The 23271-nt window shown below is 48.9% G+C and overlaps 2 protein-coding genes across 4 annotated transcripts; both read left to right on the forward strand.

Moving 5' to 3' along the window:
• Nucleotides 1–1894: 1894 nt before the first annotated feature.
• On the forward strand, nucleotides 1895–17085 carry BCO2 (beta-carotene oxygenase 2). 2 transcript variants are annotated; one of them, XM_030290911.4, is made up of 13 exons: nucleotides 1895–2189; nucleotides 2970–3062; nucleotides 6821–7025; nucleotides 8201–8412; nucleotides 9327–9442; nucleotides 10768–10870; nucleotides 11603–11731; nucleotides 11859–12019; nucleotides 12518–12685; nucleotides 15162–15299; nucleotides 15447–15629; nucleotides 15991–16101; nucleotides 16410–17085. In XM_030290911.4, the coding sequence occupies exons 1-13, from the start codon at nucleotides 2081–2083 to the stop codon at nucleotides 16521–16523; spliced, it is 1842 nt and encodes a 613-aa protein (XP_030146771.4). In that variant the 5' UTR covers nucleotides 1895–2080; the 3' UTR covers nucleotides 16524–17085. The 2 variants fall into 2 exon arrangements, with proteins under 2 accessions (XP_030146771.4, XP_072774294.1); XM_072918193.1 differs by lacking the exon at nucleotides 2970–3062 and having other exon boundaries at nucleotides 1898–2189.
• Nucleotides 17086–18555: 1470 nt separating this feature from the next.
• Nucleotides 18556–22190, forward strand: PTS (6-pyruvoyltetrahydropterin synthase). 2 transcript variants are annotated; one of them, XM_072918074.1, is made up of 7 exons: nucleotides 18556–18581; nucleotides 18615–18707; nucleotides 19662–19741; nucleotides 20400–20422; nucleotides 20823–20879; nucleotides 21177–21247; nucleotides 21738–22190. In XM_072918074.1, the coding sequence occupies exons 2-7, from the start codon at nucleotides 18634–18636 to the stop codon at nucleotides 21874–21876; spliced, it is 444 nt and encodes a 147-aa protein (XP_072774175.1). In that variant the 5' UTR covers nucleotides 18556–18581; nucleotides 18615–18633; the 3' UTR covers nucleotides 21877–22190.
• Nucleotides 22191–23271: the final 1081 nt, after the last annotated feature.

Here is a 23271-nt window from a genome sequence, read left to right on the forward strand (position 1 = left end):
CGAGAGGTGCTTTAGGCTCAGGACATTCTGTCCAGAACTAATCAAAATTCAGTTTTTCTAATGGTGAAATGTTTGACCTTTGAATTGTCTTCAAAGGTGGCACTGGAACAGAACAGAGTGAGCATTTGGCACCGACAGGGGAAGAGCCAGGAAAAAAAGGATGGCAAAGATCCATAGCTCAGTCAGCCCAAATCCCGTCTTGGAGAGAGTCTGGAGGAAATCTCTTAACTATGACTTGGATAACAATGCATTTTAAAAATTCATTTATGAGAAGAGCTGGCTTAATGTGGAAAAATTACCAGTGGGTACAGCTTGGTGTAAGATCATTGGCACCATTGTGTATGATGATGTAGAAAACAAGAGCAATGAGTAAGTAGGGGCAAACAAATGAGTTTAAAAGTCAATGAATACACTTTTTTCCCCTCATAGATCAGCCTATGTGGTACTGTATAGTGATCTGCTTCCAGCTTTGCTTATTCCACATTATCCCAAATAATTTAGAAAAAGGACTTTAGAGGCTATAATTTTATTTTTGTTTTAAGAGTAACAAACTAGAAATCACAAATGTATCAATAATATACACTAAAAATTCATAGTAATCTCAAGAACATGAAGGATTTGAGTGGAAATCAAGATTTCCAGAAACCAGAAATAATAAAGAGCTGAGAAACAATGATCTGTGGGAAAAGGTTGAAGCAGTAGGGTTTGTTGAGAGAAAGCACAACTCAAGGGAGGGAATAATAAGAGAGGAGTTCTAGAAGTGCAGGAAGGACAGGAGGAAATCAGCTTAATTCTCAGTGGGTTTCGGATGAGATTTAATCTGGCTGTGGAATGGGATCCCCGGGGCGCTGTGCCTGCTGCCCAGCTCCCTTTCACAGCACAGCTGCTGAATGGCATGAAACCAGTGTGCCATCCCAATGCCAAGCGCTGGCAGCTCGCTCCTGGCATCCCGAGGGGATGGATCTGTCCTAGGCGCACTCCAGCTGGGATCAGCAGAGTGCTGATCCCATCCTGCCAGATTTGGTGGGGAAATCCCACGTGGCAACCAACATTCCCAAAACCCCGACATTCATTACGGTGCAAAATGGCTCCTCAGGTTCTGAACTATTTCTGGGAGGCGAACAGCAAGGCGAGGGGACGGGAATTTCTGAAGGAATTTCCTGGAAGTTTGGCTGCTCTGATACACAGATCCTCATCCTATTCTTACCTGTCTTTCCATTTCTCCAGCTGGCACAGAGTGCTGAAGCATTTCTCCCAGCGGCAGCAATACCCTGGCAGTCTCTGCAATGCCGTGTCAGTCTCTACAATGCCCTGGCAGTGGTGGGGATGCCCTGTCAGTCTCTACAATGCCCTGGCAGTCTCTACAATGCCCTGGCAGTCTCTACAATGCCCTGTCAGTCTCTGCAATGCCGTGTCAGTCTCTGCAATGCCCTGTCAGTCTCTGCAATGCCCTGGCAGTCTCTGCAATGCCCTGTCAGTCTTTGCAATGCCCTGTCAGTCTTTGCAATGCCCTGTCAGTCTCTGCAATGCCCTGTCAGTCTCTGCAATGCCCTGGCAGTCTCTGCAATGCCCTGGCAGGCTCTGAAATGACCTGGCAGGCTCTGCAATGCCCTGGCAGTGGTGGCAATGCCCTGGCAGTGGTGGCAATGCCCTGTCAGTCTCTGCAATGCTCTGTCAGTCTCTGCAATACCCTGGCAGGCTCTGCAATGCCCTGGCAGTGCCCTGGCAGTGGCAGCAATGCCCTGGCAGTGCCCTGGCAGTGGCAGCAATGCCATGGCAGTGCCCTGGCAGTGGCAGCAATGCCCTGGCAGTGGCAGCAATGCCCTGGCAGTGGCAGCAATGCCATGGCAGTGCCCTGGCAGTGGCAGCTCACCTGGCCCAGGTGCGCGGAGCGTTTGGGGCCGGCGGGCGCAGCGGAGCCGCCCCGGCCCGCAGGACGCGGCGCTGCTGCGGGCAGGGCGCTGCGGGCACGGCTCTTATTGTGAAAGGATGATGAGAGGCAGCGCTCACCTCTCCCGACCATCACTGCCTCCTGCTCGCTGCCCTGGCACCGCTACCTCCTCCCGGCCGCTCCGAGCCGATGCTTTCTGCCCGCCGGAATATGTTGGCCAAAATCCTTTTGCCCGCCGCCAGCCTCCTGCTCGCTCACCTGCTGCATTTCCTCTCCTCCTTGATGCAATTCATTCCAGGTAAAACGCGCTAAATAATCCCTTTCATCCCGTCCCCTCGGAAAGGGGCTGCTGCTGCTGCCGGGGGCCGGGAGAACAATTCCGATTGTCAGCAATTCGCCACGGAGCCATTTGAAGTCTTTGTTAGATGGCAGAAAGTGTCTGTTATTCGTTGAATGGATAAACGGCACAGGCAAGGATTACAGCAGATACAGATGGTCTAGAGCTGGAAAAGCAGCACACAGCAGATTCTCTGTGCGAGGGAGGCAGCTGGAAGTGGGCAGGGAGAGGGTTCTTTGGAGCTGCATCGTTGCCCAGGCTTTAACCTGAACGTGCAAACTGCCCCAAAGGATTTCCTATCACAGCCAGACCCTGCGCTTCGCGTCATCATTGCACGGCTTGAGCTGCTTTTTCTTTGGGTTTTTTGTTTCTTTGTTTTGTTTTGTTCATTTGTTTGCCTGTTTTCACAAATTAGGAACCAATAAAAATCATGGCCGATCTCATGGGAATTTCTGCTTTTTGATGGTAGCGATGGTTTTGTGCCCTTTGAATTCAAAGCATTGCTTCTGAGGTATCCAAAGAGCTGAAAAAAATCTCAAATCCGCCTTGTTGTGCCACCAGAATTCCCCAAAGCATAGACTATTTCTGCTGGGAAATCAACAGCTATTTCATGTGCTTGAGCTCACTATCGCCGTTCTCCTTTCCTTCCTTTGAGCCTTCCCCTACTCTTTTTCTCCATTTATTTTTTCCCTGTGTTTTCTTCGTTTCTTTCCTTTTTTCCTTTGCTCCTCTGGCTGTTAGCGAGGAAGTCGGTGCCTGAGCCCCTGGCCATGGGAATCAAAGCAGCTGCATGGAACAAGGAGCCCTGCACAGGCACGTCCCGGCACTCCCAAGGCAAGTGCTGCACCTTCCCTTGGGAAATCCCAGTGGGTGACAGCTCAGGGCTCCAGCCCTGGGCAAGGCTGGAGTCTGGAGGGCACAAATCCACAGCTCTGCTTCGGCCTGAGGTCGGGGAAAAATGCTTTGCTTTCGTGTCCTTCCAGTCTGTGTTTCATATGGAACAAAATGCAGCCTGTGCCAGAGGATTATTCCCAGTTTGAATGATCCTTGGGGAAAACAGAATTCTTGCCTTGTTCTCCCTACTTGAAGAATATAACAGAAAATTTTATTATAATAGAAATAAATCTATTTGCTAAATTTTGCCCTTAATTCTGGATGTCCTTCTGAGTCAGGCTGTGCGTGGAGAGGTGGTTCCTGAGCCTTGGCTTTGAGATTGTAGATTAAAATCAAAATGGCTTTGCCCTCTCCCATGTGATCCCAATGTTAGCAAATGGCTTCATGGTTCAGTCATCCGTTACAGATTTTGTGTCTCACCCACTGCTCTTGAAGTACAAATTAATGTCTGATTCATGGTGGCTGCACCCACAGCAGCTTTCTCTTCAAGAGCCTGGGCCTTCATCCCACCATTTCTGCATATGAACAATCAATAAATAATCAATGCTGGGCTGTCAGTTTGGCCTGGGCAGTGAAATCATGGCACAGTGTGCAGGGAAACAGGAGCTGAGCAAAGGGCCCCCAGGGTAACTCTGCAGTCATTGTCTGCTTGGTTTAGAAAAGATTGGAGGAAAGTTACAGCTCTGCTCTGATACACCAAAAACCTTCAGCTTGCTTTAAAAGTCTGAGGAAGGATGGAAACTACGGTGGAGAAATGAGGGCTCTGAGATCTTGTGCTGATTTTCAGGTGTTCAAGCACACACAGAGAGCCCCACTGGGACTACAGGGCTTTAAATATGGGATGAAGTTCTTCCATCTCAGAGTGTGACCAGAACAGAAGGAGTAATTTTATTTACATATTGTTTAATAATAAAAACCAGTCTGTCTTCGGCCTTCTTCAGAGAGAGATAAGCCCCTACTTGGGCAGCTGGATGTTACAAAATGTTTTAATTTATAACTGAATTTTCCCCTGAGGCTGAAACATCTTTTTTGAAATTACTCAGGAACATTGTGTTCAGGGGGAGTTTTCTGTGTTCCATACCTCAGTGCAATTAATTTGAAGTGCAATTAAAATGTACAGGTATTGTTCAAATCTCTTTCTGTTTAATAGGGAAAATACGTAGGATTGGTGGGTTTTACTTCTTCTGGCATGCCTTCCCTCTAGCTAATCAGAATTGTCTGCAATGACTTGTCTTTTTTCTGGGAGCCTCTGTTTTGGCTAATCTGGATGTTGAGATTTGCTCCCATTTTGCACTCATTTCTGCCAGGATCTTCATCTCATTTGAGTGATGCCCAGAAGAAAAAAATAATCCATTCTCTTGCTGCTCATCTTTCTCCCTCTCTAGCCTAGGTTTGGGGCGTTCTCTTAAATATTCTTCTTGTTGATAGTCCATTCTATTGATCTCCAGTTTGTAGAGGATACCATGGAATGAATTCTAAGGAGATGAGTTCTAACTAGATCAGATTTCAAGGATTACTGAGATCATCACGTGAATGGTTATCACAGAACAAGAAAAACAAAAAGAACTTGGCTTACTTAGCTTAGGAAGTGATATGATTCTTCACCCTAAATACAGTGCAAGGAAGGGAAAACTACCAAACCCACAAACCAGAGTTTCAAGAAAAACAAGAATTTTGTCCTTTGGTAAATTCAAAGTATTTTCCTAATCATCTGGACAAGGAGCAGTTATCCAAAGAGGGGATAAGTGCCTGTAGACATCATAATTTTTAAGACAGAGTTCTTATATAAGAATTTCTGGGGCAACAGTTGGGAGGGGTGGACTCAGGAGGTCTTCTCCAGCCCTGAGGATCTTTTGTGGAATGTATCTTTCCAAAATTTCCATTTACAGTGCTCTCTGGGAATTTTCATGTCCTGAGTCATGTCCTGAGTCAAGCTTTGTTTCTGCTTGGATGCAAAATATCTCCTTACGGTTGTATTCCTCTCATTCTTTAATGGGTATTTTGCACCCTTGCAAATGAAATCTTCAAAGTATCTCCTTATGGATGTGTTCCTCTCATTCTTCAATGCATATTTTGCAACTCTGCAAACGAAATCTGCATTTCTGCCAACGAAATCTGCATTTCTGCAAACGAAATCTGCATTTCTGCAAACACTTCAGAGATCTAAATGAGGATTTTGGAATTGGCAGATTGGAGAGCTACGCTGGAATCTTGCATTTTACCTTCCTGCAATCCCAACATCCAACCTATGGGTGTTTTTGTGTAGAGAAACTAGCTCAGCAGAATTTTGCCTGCCAGCTCAGGTCTTTTGGAGCTATTCTGGCTGAAACAGCAGATTTCCTCTGGAGGTGTTAAGTAAAGGGTTTCAGGGGAGGGAAATTGGGCAACAGCTACACTTGGTCACCTGGATTAAAGGATGTAGGCCAGGAGCAGCAGTGGCAGAGGACAGAGAATCAGAGTGAATTCAGACCAGCCTGGATTCCGTGCCGTGTGTGGTGTCTGCAGCAGCTCTGGCTGATGGAGCTCTGCCTGCCAAGTGCTCTTTTGGGTCAGTATTTCACTCTCAGCTCAGTGCTCAGCAGCTCAGGCTGGGTCTGTGGTCTCAGGAACACAAATAATCACAGATATGATTATCTGCAGGTGCTTTTATTGAGAGCTCTGGGAATCAGGGGTACAGACCCAAATCTGACTCCAACACGGCTTTCGAGCTGAACTTATTTTATATTCTATCATTATATAACTTACATTTTCATTATTAAACTTATATTGTTCTATTGTATACATTGACTTTATTCAAGCATGAGTTTCTTGTGATCTTTCTTAAGCTTCTGACCACAGTTTCTCATGATTATTCTTACGATCAAACAGTAATTACATTTAATTACACAATAATCATATCTAAAAATTATACAATTTATCATGTACTAGCTACACAGGTGCAGTTCTAGCAGGGTACAAGGCCTACATATTCCCAGGGTATTTTTTTTTTTTTAGGGCCTACTAAGCTTAATTTTCCTTTGAACCCTGACTTTAAACCCCTTTTACTCTCATCTGCACGGAGGACAGGATGGGCAGGTGCAAGCCTGGGCAGGGAGGCACCCCCGGCTAAATCCACCTCTGCAGCTAAATGGATTGCTGGAGCAATCCTTGTGTTGATGAGGCTTTGCAAACCAGGCTGTGGGAGCCAATCACTGACATCGCTGGCAGCTCACAGCATTCCGATCACTTCATGCTCTCCTGGCGCTTTTGTTCTCCAGAGGGGTTGGCTCCATCAGAAATGACCCCTCTCTGCTTACTTCCCTGCCAAATAAAACCTGTGTGTCTCTTTTGTCCTGTAAATGGCTCAGTTTCATTGGTGTTCTTCTATTTTTTTTAGAATTAAATCCAAATATGCATTTCTTTGATTGAAAGAAAAGCCGTCATATTTTCTATCATCCTGTATTCTGTTACCTCCTTCGGGCTGCAGAGCTAGGGTCTCTTGTGGATTAACTAGAGCAGAGTAGAATCCACAGGGTTTTCAGCTCCCTGTGGATATGTTGGGTTTTGTGGCGTTACCTTGAGTATCCACTACAACTTGGCTGCTTGCAGATGCTGAATGCTCTTCTCCCTGACATCCAATCTCAAGATCTGGCATTTGTCACTTTATCCCAGTGAAAATCTCAATTCCCTGCTTTGTGTTCTCCCTGCTCTCTTTGCAGGTTTCAGGAATTACCTGCCCAGCCCACCCAAGGAGCAAATCCTGTGCCACAGACCCCGGGGGCTGCAATGCATCTCCCCCCTAGTGCAGAGCGTGGAGGAGACCCCTGAGCCCATCCCAGCCAAGATCAAAGGACATATCCCCAAGTGGATTAATGGAAATCTGCTGAGGAACGGCCCCGGCAAGTTTGAGTTTGGCAATGACAAGTAAGTCCTTTAAATGAATTTTTAAATGGTTCTGGTCTGAACTCTGCCTAAACCTAAAGGGGACCCTCCCCATCGCTATTTAGAGCATCTTTTCATTTCTTTTTATGTAAGGGAAGGAAGGAGTCTCAATGTCACTATTTTGAGAGCAGTTGCTCCCTCATTTGGGAACTTCCATTTTCTGCAAAGAGGAGCTGAAGGGTGACGTTACTCAGGCTGGAGAAGTTGAGTCACAGACAGGCTCTCACCCACTCACCCTGGTGGGATGGGGAAGAAAACATCTCCAGCTTAGTCCTCTGTCCTGAACAAAAATCCACTCTGAAATAAATCCAGGGCAGGAATTTGGAGAGGTGGTTGCACCAAATGGCGTGAGCTGCTTTAGAGGTGAATCCACACACTTTTAATAATAATATATGAAAATATTCCCAGAAGGCACTTACTCCCTGTGGCTTGGAATGTGTAACTGACAGTTCAGCTGATGGCAGCAACTGGCCAAAGCTGATCTCCTCCTCAAATTCCTGGAGTTGCAGCATCAGGTGTTCTGGGAGTCTCACAGATCCCTTGGTTTGGAGACAATAACATCCTGCAAGAAGCTGAGAGCTAAAGGCCTCAGGGTTTGCAGTAATAATTTATATTGTTGGACAGCTCAAACTCTATTCCCTTGCAGGAGTGGGTGGTTTATCTGTGTAGATTATTTCCCACAAAACCTTCCACACAACATTTGTAGACACCACATCCCACAGCTGTGAATACACTTGTTTTGATTTGGTTTGGGATCTGGAAATTACCTTTTACAAACATCAGTAAACACAAAAGAGGGTACTACAGAGCATCATATTATTACCCTGATTCTTAAGATTTTCTAAAGCCTTCTGAGTTTACATTCTTGTAGAGAACTTTCTGACACAACTTTCTGTAAACAATCTATTGTTTACCATTCCTCCACAGAGACGGAGAAATTTTATGTACTAGTAGTTTGTCCAATGTCATTGGAGAGGTGGCACATTCACTCTCCAATCCACTGTCACTTTTGGAAAAGTATAAATGCTGGAGTCAAAAAATAAACTTCCTCTTTTTCACCTTTGGAATTGCAACGGCTCACGTCGTGCTTTCGCGTGTCCTATAGTGACATCATATAATGCCCAACTCTTAAATCTCTTTTTTCTCTCTCCTGCAAGGTTTAACCACTGGTTTGATGGCATGGCTCTGATGCACCAGTTCCAGCTGGCCCATGGCACGGTGACCTACAGGAGCAGGTTCCTGCAGAGCAGCTCCTACCTGAGGAACAGCCAGCACAACCGCATCGTGGCCTCGGAGTTTGGCACCTTGGCCATGCCAGACCCGTGCAAGAGCATCTTTGGGCGCTTCCTGTCCCGCTTTGAGCCGCTGCGTAAGGCTGGTTCTGTAAAACAGGAGAGGTTTCTCAGATTTCCTTGGAGGAACTTGTGGTTAGGTGGAAAAGGAGGGGTGAGGAAGTCTGACAGATTTTCTGTGAGCCCATGTTTTTCCTGGAATATGACCCAAATGTGAAAATTATGCAAATTTTTGTCAGCCTCAGCTGGGGGAGGCAGAGTTTAATGTTTTAATACCACCTCAGTTTGCTCCATTCTGGATCTTTTTGCAAATTTCCCAAAGAGAGCTCTCCCCAAGAGAACATCCTGTGCAGTGCTGATAATGAGCATTACACCCTGATGTTCTACCTGAGACCCAGCTTTGCCCTTAAAACACCTTGCCTGGCTAAGCTTGTAGGGTAAGTGGGCTAATCCCTCCCTTCCTGGACTAAGGGGCAGGAGATTATTGAGTAGGGTGAGGGATGGTGCTGCACAGGAATGGAAGTTCCAGCACCTTTAGGATTCTGTGTACGTCAGGGAAGAAAGAGGCTTAAACGCAAGCAAAGTGTTCCCCACTAAAACCAGCACAGGGCTGAAGTTTGCAGCTTGTGGCTGATGCTGTGAGCATCCTTGTTTCTCCTCTTCCCTCCTGCCACGTCATCTGGGCTTTCCTGAGCTGCTCACACCTTCACTCATGGTCACCCCAGCTCCCTCAAGACATTCCAGACCCATCCACATCCCTCACCTGCCTCTGCCCAGCTCCAGCAGTGATTTCCATCCCTGTCCTTGTCCCTTTAACCCAGCTTCACTTGCACAGGCAGTTTCCCTTTGTAGATTAGCGAGATATTTCTAATCAATGTCACAGGGATTAATGTCACTGCAAACAGGTTTATTTGTTTAAACACATCTAACTTTGCCATAATGTAACATGAGCTGCACAGAGCTGTGCACAACTCTGGGATTTCTGTTTCAGAGCCCAGTGACAACTGCAGTGTGAACTACGTACTGTACAAAGGGGATTATTATGTCAGCAGCGAGAACATCTGCATGCACAAGGTGGATCCAGAGACGCTGGAAACGAAGGAGAAGGTGGGCAGGTGGGATGAGGGAGCTGGGGTACAGCTGGTGCAGAACCACACCTTGCTGGATCAAGGGGAGTTCCAGTTCCAAAGGAATTCGTTTGGGCTGCAGCATCTCTCTGCTGAGTCCCCATGCAGCAGCAAGGCAGCTCTCGGGGCTGGAGGTGCACTCACTGCCTGGCTGGGCACAGCTGTCATTTCTCCTCTGCTCTCCCTGCTTGCCTGGGCCTGTCTGTACCTCTTAGCAGAACAGGAAACAACTTTTTTCTGTGTACGAGAAAAAGTGAACTTCCTGATCTCACATCTGCCTTTTCCCTGGTGCTTTGCCTTCATATCAATTCTCTTTATCTGCTTTTTACACCTCAAGCTTTGCACACTCCAAAGCTGCCCTTGATCAAACCCTCCTTTGTAAAGGGGTGGTTCAGCTGCCACTTGATGTTCTCCCCCCTGCTAGGAAATGACCAAAACATCAGGTGAGTTTTTTCTGTGTCCTGTGCATCCTCTCCCAGGAGCTGGATGTGACAGAAGGTGACCTGAGACAGGACAGCACAAGCTACGTGTCCCCCCGCCTGCATCCTTAGAGGGGATTTGGGCTGGACAGCTGTGAGAAGGGCTGAGGGAGGATTCTGCCCTTCCTAAATCAGTATTTACTGCTGAGCTTGTTTGACACCCAGAAATGCCAGCTCAGAGCACCCCTCAGCTCTTGAGGGAGCTACCCCAGCCACCCTGCCTGCAGGATCTGTAGTAAGTCATGAATAAACTGTGCATAGCACAGCCAACGAGCTGTCCTGGGTGATTTGTCAGCTGATCTGTTTGTAAAGCAGAATGCAATCATGAAAAGATGTGTGGGGATTTTTAGGTTCAGCTCTGTTAAGCCATCTTGTCATAAAATGAAAAAAAATCCCCTCAAGCTGTTTTTTTTAGATGCAGACTGCTTGGTTTTTTGCTAAGTGGAAGGGATGATTTCACATTTAAACTCTCCAGTGTGAGATGCCTGGTTTTCTGAGCTCCCAGTGACAAAACTCTTGGTGATTTTTGGGGGCAGTGACTGTCCCTTCACACACCTGCCTGTGCTTATTATGGGCAACATTCCCACTGTGTCAACACTTGTACCATAAGGAATATCTGTGTCTTCCAAGGAATGTGCATTGCTGTTAGTCCTGCTTTACTGATAGAGAAATATCCTTTTTTTCAAGGATTTGCAGGCAGAATGAAGGCTGGCATCCAGAGCCCACATTATTAAAAATGAATAAAATCTGCTCTTCTTCCTCAGACTTCCACAAAACCAACCCTCTGGGAAGTTCTGCACTGACTGAAAACCTTTGGCATTTGCAGGTGGACTGGAGCAAGTTTATTGCAGTGAATGGGGCCACAGCTCATCCCCACTACGAGTCTGATGGGACAACCTACAACATGGGCAATTCCTATGGGAAGCACGGTAAGGTGGGCATGGCCAGGCTTTTGATGAGCACCATAAGGGTTTTTGCAGGAGAGAAAATAGAATTTATTCTGGTCACCTGGCTATCTTACAGCAAAGCTGAGTTTTATGGGATATTTTTCTTCTTCTCAGAACTCTGAGCATCTTGATAGGATCCTGTTCCATCCATGTGGCTGCTCAGAGCTATCAGTCCCTGTCAGCTGTGTGAAATCCTTCTTTTCCAGTGGCCTCTGAAAACAACCACTGCCCTTTATTGTGACCCTTTAGGACAGCTCCACATTTTCCCAGTTTTGGCAATTTTTAATTTTTGCTGTTTTCATTTCCTTTTGGCCCCAGCAAAGTCCAGCTCTGTACCACATGCTTTTTTCAGCTGGACATGCCAAATTCTAGGTCATTATTATTCAGAAGTGCCATCCTTTCCTGCTCATCTGCTCAGGTTTATTAAATGAGCTTTACTAAGGCACAGAGTTTTCATTTCCTGTGAGCTTGGTTTTCATCCTGCCCCTGCTGTTGTAGGAGAGCACTTCAGGCAGAGCTGGCATTCTCCCAGACTGAGAAGATTCCTTCCAATCTCCCTTTTTTTTGTTTATCTTTTGGTAGACAAATCCTCTGCAGAATGCTTTGCTGCCTGTTGGGTTTCTGCCCGGTTTAGGAGAGGTGGTTCCGAGTATTCCTGGGGAATAGGAAGGAGCAGAGCCTGAGTTTGCTTTGAACACTTTTTCCCCTTTCCAGGATCCAGCTACAACATCATCAGGGTCCCCCCACAGGAGTCAGCCCACGGGGACACGCTGGAGGGGGCCAAAGTGCTGTGCTCCATCCCTCCCAGAGACAGGGCAAAGCCATCCTACTACCACAGCTTTGGTAAGATTCCACCCCAAACCCAGGGAATTTGGGGAAATGTGATGCAGAAAGGGCTGCCCAGTTCTCTCTGCCCTTGAGATGTTTTCTTGCCTCACATTTGGGTGATGTCCCTTCCTTCTCTCCTCAGGGATGACTGAAAACTACATCATTTTCATCGAGCAGCCCCTCAAGCTGAACCTGTTGAAGATCATCACCTCCAAAATTCGTGGGAAAACCATTTATGATGGGATAAACTGGGAGCCTCAGCACAACACCTATTTCCACGTGGTGAACAAGCACACTGGGGAGGTGAGGGGGTCTTTGGCCCCTCCAGCAGTTAATCTGAAATTTTAGTTCCAGATTTCTAATTTTTTTGGGAACTTTTGTTCCCAAAAGTGCTACATAGCAGCCATGGGGAGTTTAAGAATCAAGCCAGAAGTTACTGCAAAAAACACTTAAAAGCAGGGCTGTAGATTGGTTAAAAATGGGAATTCTTCACGTGTTTTCCTCTTTATTCATCCATTTCTTTGCCAGCCCTAAAAGGACAGGCAGAAAGAAGCAGTTTGGAGCTCATGAGACTTCAGCACAGGGACTGAAGTGAGGTGTAAAAAGGTCAGAACCTGGAAAAGATGCACACCAAGGGGCTGCTTGGCATTTTGGGCTTTTCATTTCCAATTTTGCTCCTTGAAGTAAGGAGTTACCACTTCTTTTGTGGTGACAGAAGGACAGAAGGCAATGAGAGGGGTGGAAATGGGGGGCAGAGAGGACAAAGCTGTGCGAGGTGAGGCAGAGCTGTGCTCCCTGCAGGTGCTGCCGGGCTCTTGGTGCTCTGAGCCCTTCCTGAGCTTCCACCAGATCAACGCCTTCGAGGAGAGCGGCTGCGTGGTGCTGGACCTGTGCTGCCAGGACCAGGGCACCAGCCTGGCCCTCTACACGCTGCAGAACATGAGGAGGAGCGGGGAAGGGCTGGACCAGGTGAGATCCCTGCCTCTGCTGCTCTGCTTCCCCCGCAGGAGATGCTTTCCTGCAGCAAAGCTCAGGCTGGTAGGACGGAGAGCACTGCAGAGACAGCACGAGCACAGCTGCATGGATACTGAAATGATCATGATTTATTTAAAAAATATGGATATTGATCTAGTACCGATATCCAACTGTGATGGACAAAAACTCTCTAACAGTTTAAAGTTAGAAAGTGAGTGTTTATTGTGTGCGGGATCGCTCCCAAATCCACACTGCAGCTTCCAGGTGATTACAGAGCCCTTTTATCCATACAAGTATTGAATACCCAAAATACAAATACATATTCATCATTTTGGTACATCCCATTCCTCATTTCAAAACCTATTTAAGCAGTCGTAGTTTGTTCCTTGAAATGGGTCGGTGTCCCTTCCATGGGGAGGGGTCCCAAAATGAGGAAGTCAATGAAGTCTTCCTCCTTCTGATCTTTCTACCTTTTCAAAGCAAATTTGACAAATGAATTCTTGATAGAACTCTCATTCTTTGTCTTTAATTGGTTTCAGAACAGAGGAGGCCCACAATTGTCTTATGTTCCTAAAAGCACTTTGTCAGTTTGTGTATTCTTCATTATAAACCCAGCTAACTCAACATTGTGCTGATAAGCAATCAATTATTAGTTAACTACTAACTCTTAGCTTCATCAAGGCCTACTCATTTATTTTAATTAACTCTAGTGAGGCTTATTTCTAACTAAAATCTTAGCTCTTCAAAAATCTCTAAATCCCTTAAAATTTACGTTTCAGTCATCTCTTGATGCTTTCTCTCCTTTTAAATCTCTCCCCATGGAGCATGCCCTTGAAACTCTTCAAGCTCTGTGTGTGACACTGAGCTCCATAGCATGGCAGAATTTATTTCTGTTTTAAAACCTTGGTTTTAATGACATTCGTTTTCCTTATCCTGGTGTAATACAATTTCCCCCCAAGAAATTATGCAAAATAAGTTATAGCATGATTTCTAAATGGACAAAAAAAAAAAAAGGAACCCTGTTCTTGAAGACATTAGTTCAGCAAAGGAGCAGTTTTTATGAAAATCACAGAAACACAAATACCACGGAAACCCCTGCGCTGTTCCCCACAGACACCTCACAACAGCACGTTCAAATAAATGATTTATTGTGTCCAGCTCTGGGAAAAGCCCCGTTCCAGGCCATGTGAGGGGCATTATTTTGCATAGGTCACACATGGGAAAAGTGGTGGTGCTTTCAGTTTCTCACGCTGCAGATGTGTTTGTTGGAAACCCAGTGTGCTGGGGGGGCTGCTGCATGTCCAGACAGGGCTGAACTTCCTCTCTCAGCGTCCTGAGCTGTCTGGAACTGGCCCAGCTCCGACCTGAGAGGCACAGCTGTGTCCCTTAGGTTCTGCTTCCCCTTGGCATTTCATTTAGCCTTCTTTCAAGCATTTTTTGAGCATCTTCAAGTACAACGGAGTGTTAATCCCAGTTTTTTTTTGTCCTTCTCTGAACACAACAATTCCTTCTCTGGAATTTGATGTGGCTGAAGGTGTCCTGGTGTCCACACTGGGCCTGTGTTTCCAGCAGGCACGTTCTTCAAGTGGCATCAGCAGCACACTTCACCCACACCCACACAGAGGAGTCATTTCAGAACAGAATCTCAAACTTCACCGCATCAAAAGCCTCAGGAGTGTCTGGGCATGGCTTGTCTCCTCTCCCCAAATCTGCTGACTTGCTAACCCTTTGTCTGGCAGAGTTCCTCAACCAGGCTACATGAGCCAGAAAAGTTTTGAAAGCAGGGTTTCAGGATTAATATGTGTTATTAAAGTGGAGTTCACAACTGAAGAGGTGAGTTGTGGATTGAGGTAACTGGAAGACACCAAAACAGAGTCCTCATCTATTTTACTTAAGTGGGAATATGCTGGGTTATGAACTTGGCTTCAGCAGAGCTTTAGTGGCAGTGATGGAATTATTCTCTCAGTGTGCTGTCTGTCCCACTGGGGGCTGTACATCATTCCCCTGGACTTCCAACCATGAATCCACATGTACCTGAGCATGGAAGAGGGAATCCTGCAGGGGAGCTGCAGGCACTGAGGGCACAGTGCTCTCCAGCTTCTCTGCAGAGTGATGCAAAGCAACAGAAGAGTGTTCTAACTAAATAAAACAATAGTGCAGTGTCTGTCCCACTGCTGGATTTGGAGATAATGGGCTGGTTTGCATACCCAGCTCAGCATTAATTACTGTGAGAGCACTGCTGACCCTTCTAATTCTTGTGGTTTTAGTTTCTGCTGTAAATTACTGGAACATGAAGGAACTTCTTCTTTCCATTATGTGCTTTACCTTACCAGAACTTGGTCAAACACATAAGGAAAAGAAGAAGAAGAATTCAGGGGTGTCTAAAATTGCAGAACTGTTCCCCAAAAGTGCATTTAGGCTGAAGTGTCTGTCCTCTCTCCATCACCACCACTTTCTGTCTCTGTAACAGGTTTATGCCTCCATCCCCAGAGCTTTCCCTCGCCGCTTTGTTCTCCCTCTGCACGTGGATTCAGACACACCCGTGGGGAAAAACCTGAACCCACTGCCTTACACCCAGGCAAAGGCTGTGAAAGGTGCAGATGGCAAGGTGTGTATCAAACCATAAATGCATTTATACAGCAGTTCCTGCCCTGTGCCTCAGAGCTTTAACCACTTTTGGTTGTGGGGTGGTTGGTGGGGCCAGCCCTGTCCAAGCTGAACCAACCCTGCTGTAATTTCTGCACATTTCTCCCAGGTTTGGTGCACACACGAAAATCTCCACCCTGAGGGCTTTGAGGAAGTGGGGGGCCTGGAGTTCCCCCAGATCAATTACGCCCGGTACAACGGCAGGAGGTACCGCTACTTCTACGGCTGCGGATTCGGACACCTGGTTGGAGATTCCTTGATCAAGGTGGATGTGGAGACCAAGAATTTCAAGGTGAGCTGAAATCAGCTCATCAAGTCCTTCCTCTGAACTGGATTTGAAGGTGTGGCTTTTACTGGGGGTTTTGGGGCTTTGCCCAGATGGGTCTGGGATGACGTTCCCAATTTCATCCCTCACCTGGCACCTTATGAACGTGGCACGATCAGCAAACAGGAGAACATGGCACCATGACACTCCTGGGATGAAAAAAAGTTAATCAAAAGTTGAACTCTTAAGTTTCTTGGAGCACAGAGTATTTCCAGGTGCCTTTGTGGGGAGCACTTGTAACTCTGCTCACTGCAGTAGACAAGTATTAATGACATGGAACTCATCCATATGTCCCTGGAACTGACCCATATGTTGCTGTGCTTGCTAGATTTGGCAGGAGGAGGGATCCTACCCATCAGAGCCTGTGTTTGTGCCAGTGCCTAACGCCACGGCAGAGGACAGTGGAGTCATCTTGTCTGTGGTGGTCTCCCCCGCTGAGGTAACTTGCTGGCAGCAGTTTGTCAAAGTCACACAGCATTAATTCACTTTTTAAACCTCAAAGCAGAGCTGGAGGCCCCCCTGGGCGGTAGTTCTGGTTCCCCAGAGTGTCTGGGGAACCATGGCCAAGGCCAGACAGTGCAGGGGGGGCTGTCCCCTGAATGTCAGCGTGTCCTGAGTGGGACCTGTGAGTCTGAGCTCTGCTGCCCTGCAGGGCTGCTCTCCAGGGCCTGCTTCATGCCTTTGTGTGCAAACAGGGGAGAGAAGCTCAGCCTGGACACTCACTCTGCCTTTCTGCTCCTCCTGCAGAGCCAAAGTGCTTTCCTGCTCGTCCTGGATGCAGAGACCTTCCGGGAGCTGGGGCGAGCAGAAGTTGGGGTGCCAGTGCCTTACGGGTTCCACGGCATCTTCGCTGCCCACTGAGGAGCTCCTGGGCACCTCCTGGGACTCAGGGCTGAGCCAGCCTCAGAAAGAACCCCTGCTGCTTTCACCTCCTGCCTTTCCATCACGTCTGGGACGCAGGAGCTGCTTTTTCCCCACCACAACCTCCTGTATTCCTACCAAAACACAGCCAAGGAAGGCAGAAGCCCCTTTGCTCCCACAGCCCACCGCTTTATCTACATTTTTTTTTACTATCTTGCTAGACCAGCTATAGCAGCAGTTCACAAAGGATGCCAGGGTGAGGTTTGCAAGGGAGAAAATGGAAACTGAGGTGATCAACCCTTTCCTTTGGTGCTCTGAGGGGAAGAGAACATCAATACTCAGGGCTGTGACTTCGGCTGAAATATGTAAAGCAGAAGAGAGGAGTAAAACCCATCAGGTGAGAGGTGGGCCCAGTGAAGGGGAGTAAATCCCCCTCCCTTGCACCAAGGTTGCCTTGGAGGACTCCAGGGGATAGATGCAGACACTCACAGAAGCTGTGCTTGTGCTTTTTTCTGTACCATAGCTGTGCCCTCAAATAAAACCTTGGGAAGTTTTGCCTTTCTCTCCCTGCCCTCACAGAGTCTTGTAGATGTGGGGGACACATCTCCAGAGCAGGGCACAGCTCTGCTGGCTGACAGTTCCTGCCTTCCTCCCAGTTCAACCAGTAGGAAACACCAGTAGGGAACACGGAGAGCTCCTCTGTGGCCTTGGTGTCCCTCTGGGGTTAAACAGAGCAGAACAAACTCCAGGAGCCTCCTGTGCCATCCAGGCTTCTCCAGCTGCTGGGGTGTAGCTGGGTGGGTGAGCAGTGAACACGTCCAGTTGTAGAAGAATTATTTGAATCATTTCCTTGAGTAACAAAGGAGCCCTTTCACCCTTGGGGCTTTTCCTCCTCTGAGCTTCCTTCACCTTCCTTACAGGTCTTGGGAAAAGAAAAAAGGTTTTACCTGGGGGCTGCTGCTCTGGGAGAGGCAGAGGAGGCTCAGCCGAGCTGCTCTGAGCCGCTAGATGGCAAACAGCTCCGTTCCTGCTGTCCCAGCCCTGCCCTGCAGCCTCTGACCTGTCGGTTCTCTTTTTTAATTTTTTTATTTTTCTCGTTGAGGTGGGAAACGAAAAGGGGTGAGAGGCTGAGGTGCCACCCTGTGCGGATTGCAGGCAGGTCATGCTGTGTCCCCAGATCTTCGTGTTTAAAGCTCTGCTTTTCCCCAGCACGCAGCCCCGCCTGGGCTCTGTGCTCCCCTCCCGAACAGCGACACGGGGGGATTGGAGCATCCCGGGGGGAATGGAGCATCCCCGGGGCTGAACACGGGGGGATTGGAGCATCCCGGGGCCGAACACGGGGGGGATTGGAGCATCCCCGGGGTTGAACACGGGGGGATTGGAGCATCCCGGGGGGATTGAAACATCCCCGGGGCTGAACACGGGGGGATTGGAGCATCCCGGGACTGAACACGGGGGGATTGGAGCATCCCGGGGGGATTGGAGCATCCCGGGGCTGAACACGGGGGGATTGGAGCTTCCCGGGGCCGAACACGGGGGGATTGGAGCATCCCGGGACTGAACACGGGGGGATTGGAGCTTCCCGGGGAGATTGGAGCATCCCGGGATTGAACACGGGGGGATTGGAGCATCCCGGGGGGATTGGAGCATCCCGGGGCCGAACACGGTGGGGATTGGAGCATCCCGCATCCAGCACCGGCACCGAGGGACCGAAGCATCCCCGGATCCGATATCGGCGCCGCGGTATTGGAGCATCCCGGGGGCTGAACACGGCGGGGATTGGAGCTTCCCGGGGAGATTGGAGCATCCCCGGGGCCGAACACGGGGGGGATTGGAGCATCCCCGGGGCTGGCACCGGCACGGAGGGACCGGAGCATCCCCGGCTCTCGGCGGGCGGATCCCGCGGGCTGGAGCCGCCCCGGGGCCGGGATGGGGCCGGGCTGGAGCCGCCCCGGGGCCTGGATGAGGCCGGGCTGGAGCCACCCCCGAGCCGGGCAGGAGCCGCCCCGGGGCCGGGATGGGGCCGGGCTGGAGCCGCCCCGGGGCCGGGCTGGAGCCGCCCCGCTCCGGCCCCGCTCCGGCCCCGCTCCGGCCCCGCTCCGGCCCCGCGATGTCGCCGCGCTCCGCCCGCCTGGCGCGGCTGTCGCGCTCGGTCACCTTCAGCGCCTGCCACCGCCTGCACAGGTGAGAGCGAGCCCCGCACAGGTGGGAGAGAGCCCCGCAGAGCCGGGGGGAGGCTCCGAGCCCTTCCCGGGTTGTCCCCGGCTCGGCCCTTCCCGCAGCATCCGGCAGCGCCCGGTGCAGTTCCGTGCTGTGACCCAGCCAGCGGCGCTTTCGCTTTGGAAATAAACACCGATCTGCTGCTTTCCCCCAAAACTGATCTATTCCCTCACCTGAAACTGCCTCAAAGCAGGTTTTGGGCTCGGCCTCTTCTCTCAGGCTGCGATAGGACAAGGGGAAACAGCCTCGAGCTGTGCCAGAGCAGGTTTAGGCTGGAGATCAGGAGGAATTTCTCCGTGGAAAGGATGGTCAGGCTGTGGAAGGGGCTGCCCAGGGAAGGTTCAAGTGGGACATCAGGAGGAATTTCTCCATAGAAAGGATGGTCAGGCTGTGGAAGGGGCTGCCCAGGGAGTCCCCATCCCTGGAGGTGCCCAAGGAACTCCTGGATGTGGCACTGAGTGCTCTGAGTCTGGTTGGATTCCATGATCTCACAGTTCTTTTCCAACCTCAGCGATCCTGGGATTCTGTGATGTTCCCAAAATGTGCCTTGACCTGAAACACTCAGAGCAGGGCCCTGGATTGCTTCAAAGGGAAGATTCCCAGGGAATTCCTTTGTACTTCTTGGAGGGGCTCCCTAAGCTTTGTTAATTAATAACAAACCCAAATGTGCAGCTTGCTCCAGGCCTGAGTGATTTTGGGCCCAGATGTTGAACATTTATCCAGCAGTGGTGTCAGGCAGATGCTGTGAGGCAGACACAAAACCAGAGCAAGGAAAGATTCACTGCTGTCAACATCTTTTCATGGAGCAGACACTTTTCTGTCTGTTTTTGTGCCTCCTGAGCTGCTGGGTTAAATGTGGGAGAGGGAAGAGATGGAGAATTGAGGACCTGAACAGATCCATGCCTGCTTTTCCCACAGCAAATCCCTGAGTGATGAGGAGAACCTGAAGCTCTTCGGGAAGTGCAACAATCCAAATGGCCACGGACACAACTACAAAGGTAGGAAGGTGATTTCCATCCTTGCTCATGGAGTGCTGCAGCTCTCAGGGTGGGGGTAACAATCTCAGCAGCCTGATACAGCTTTCAGCGGCTGGGTTTGTGTTTTTATCAAGAATTAAGAGGAAATTTCAGCAGCAGGGGGTTGAACCATAGCATGGGTTTGTCATTTTTCAGCTGAATAGATAATAAATATTTATCTTCAAATGCCACTTCTTGAATCAAATCTGCTTGTTTACACTCTGCAGAATCATTGTGATTGGAATGGAGATTTTTCTAAGCAAAAGCCATGCAAATTAAACAGCCTGTAAACATGATTTGAGTGGGTTTTTTCACAAGTTCTCCCATTTGTACACCCCGAGCACACAGAATTAGATCTCTCCAGTTCCTGGAGTGGCTCCCTGTGTTGGTGGCACCCTGAAACCTCTGCTCAGGAGCTGCTTTGTCAGGGAAGACAGGCTTATCTCCAGCCTGCCTGGGGCATCAGACATTGGGGAGGGATTTTCGTGCCTCTGAGCCACTTTTTTATGGATCATCCCCTGATTTTATAAAAGCAGCCCCACTCCTGAGTGTGCCCTGTGGGTGGGCAGGGAAGGGGCTGTAGCAGATTTGGTTTTGGGTTCATGGGCATCACAGTGACCTGAACTTTTCTTGTTTTCAGTTGTGGTCACCGTGCGTGGAGAGGTGAGTGCAGCCAGCATCCTTTTCTGTTCCTCAGTGTGGCAGAATCCCCACAGTTCTGGCTCCATGCCCGGATTTCCCAGAGTATTTTGGAAACTCTGTGCACATCACTAGAGAGGAAGGTTTTCTGTGGTCCTGTACATGACAAGGATTTGCTATTTAATGCTGTTTTCGTGCTTGAAGACTCTTCCAGTGAGTTGTTGCTGCCTGCTGTCAGCTTTTAGGGGGGAGTGGAACCTCTGGAATTGTTTCCAGGCTGTATCAAACCCTTGGGAGCATCACAGGAGTGGAGTTGGAGCCCTGTGACAGTGGGAAGAGTTTCTCCTTGTGGCTCAGATGAGCTGAGCACAGATATTCCTGTCTGGTTTGTGTTGCCACCAATCTCCCCTGTGCTTCCCTGCAGATTGACCCAGTCTCGGGGATGGTGATGAACCTGACAGAGCTGAAGGAACTCATGCAGGTAAAAACAGCCCAGTTTTCTTTCCAGTCCCCTGGGAGAATTGATCAGAGCTTGTGTGGTACCAGCATGGAGACGTGGTGAGCTGCTGATGGCAGGACATAAAAAAGAAATTAGGGAATAATCGAAGACCTAAATGCCTTAGCTCTGTTGTGTGAGGCAGTGCCACGTCTCCAGCTGGGAATTTCACAGCAGGATTTGGGGCTCTTTCCCTTTTTTCCCTTCCTGCTGCCTGGCTGTGTGTGGTTACCTGAGCCTCAGGCAGGCAGGGACAGGGTTGTCACCGTCCTCTCTCTGCAGGAAGCAATCATGGAGCCTCTGGACCACAAAAACCTGGACAAGGACGTGCCCTACTTCTCTGAGGTGGTGAGGTGGGTGAGGGGCCTCCTGGAGCATCTCCAGGGCCTGATCCTACCTGGGAAGCAGCAGCCTTTACCTGTGTGTGCCCACAGCTGTGCCCAGCCCTGCTGCCCCTCATCACATCAGCCTGGGCAGGCAGGACCTGCCCACCCCACCCACATTCACTGGCAGTGCCCCCCAACAATCCCCCTTAACTGAGGTGCCCCTCAGCATCCCCCCAGCCCATCCTGCCTGCAAACCTTGCTGTCATTTCAGCCGTCCCTGTGTCCCCCCAGCCCATCCTGGCTGCAAATTTGGTGCCATTTTGCCATTTCAGCATCCCCCAGCCCATCCTGGCTGCAAATTTGGTGTCATTTTGCCCTTTCAGCATCCCCCAGCCCATCCTGGCTGCAAACCTTGCTGTCATTTTGCCATTTCATCATCCCCCAGCCCATCCTGGCTGCAAATTTTGTGCCATTTTGCCCTTTCAGCCAGCTCTGACCCTGCTCTGTTCCCCCTCAGCACCACGGAGAACATTGCTGTGTTCATCTGGGACAGCCTCCAGAAGCTCCTGCCCCAGGGAATCCTTTACAAAGTGGAAGTGCAGGAGACAGAACAGAACGTGGTCGTTTACAAGGGAGAAGAAACAATTGTCAAGTGAGATCAGCCTCAGCTCAGCTGCTCAGGAGAAATGCTCCAAAATCAGCTCCGTGGATTCCTGCTCAGAATTTCCTGCCGCCAGCCCCGGGTTCTGTGTTCCATCAGGACAAGTGCAGATGTTTCACAAGGACCCTCAGACCCCTTCTGGGTTCTCAGAATTCTGTTTTTCCTCAAGACCTTCCTGTTTTGCCAGCTGATGTGAAATTTAGAATTGTGCCGTGATAAATAAAGCAGCTCTGGGGAGAGGAGGTGGCGTGGTAAAATCACAAAAGTCTTTGATTTCTCTCTGATTAAATATTGAATTAATTTATGGTATTTGGTAATGTGAGCTTTGGTGTTGCTTTGCTTCTTTGTCAAACAGAGAAGCATTTTTGAGAGTCAGAACTACATTATCTTTTTTTTCTTATAAGTTTATTTCCTGTGCTGCAGACACGTTTCTCCCTGTGGCCAGCAAATATTTCTCTGTGTGTGAAACTGGTGTAGTGGGCAACAAAAAAAACCATTTCTGATCTAAACTGAAGAGCCAAAGGGAGCAGGATGTTGGTGAGAATGGAAAACTGAGGAAACTGCAGTGGGAATGTCACAGCCCCAGCGGTGGCAGAGCCCTGGGGAGGGAGAAAAATCAGCCCTGAGCTGTTGCTGTAGAGGCAAGACAAAAAACTCCGATTTATTCAAAATACACCGTGTGGGAGTCCAGGGCTTCCCTCTGGCTGCCCTGGCAGGGGTCAGGAACCCCCCTGGACAGAGCCCCCAGAGACACTGGCTGTGATCTCTGCCCATGGAAAAGAGTTTTCAATCTTACAGGATCAATTACAAGCTCTGAGTGTTTGATATCAGTAATAATTAAGTGTGGCACGGGTACAAAAGTAAAATTTTAGGATTCTAGATGAGGGGTCCAAAGGGGACAAGATGGAGGAAATTGGGTGTGTCTTGTCCTTTTTCTCCTTCTTCATGCCCTCCATGTGTCACTGTGGTGTTGGCATTTTTCTGTTGGTTCAGGCTGGGGACACACTGTCCAACGTAGGTGACAGATATTGGCACGTTATTGTAAATCCAGCACAGGTAGTTTGTGGTATTTAATGTTTGTACCATCCCACTGAGGGCAGAGCCCCACACGCTGCCCTGCAGGACAGAGCTGCGGCAGGGCAGCAGAACATGTTAGAGATAAACAGAATAAACAACCTTGAAACAGCACAGACCAATTATGGCTTCTGCTTTGGCAACAGAGCAAAAAGACAAAGACTTTTTACAATCTCAGAATCATCAATACCTCGAATTTCAACAACACTGCTCTTTTATACAGAGCTTCATGAGGACCAACTCCATTTGTCCTGAAGTGAAAACAATCCAAAGCATTGGTGCAAAGTGCTTGATGCACAGTGATAGAACTTAACTA

Source organism: Taeniopygia guttata, chromosome 24 (genome assembly GCF_048771995.1).
Source record: "Taeniopygia guttata chromosome 24, bTaeGut7.mat, whole genome shotgun sequence".
Classification (NCBI taxonomy): Eukaryota; Metazoa; Chordata; class Aves; order Passeriformes; family Estrildidae; genus Taeniopygia; species Taeniopygia guttata.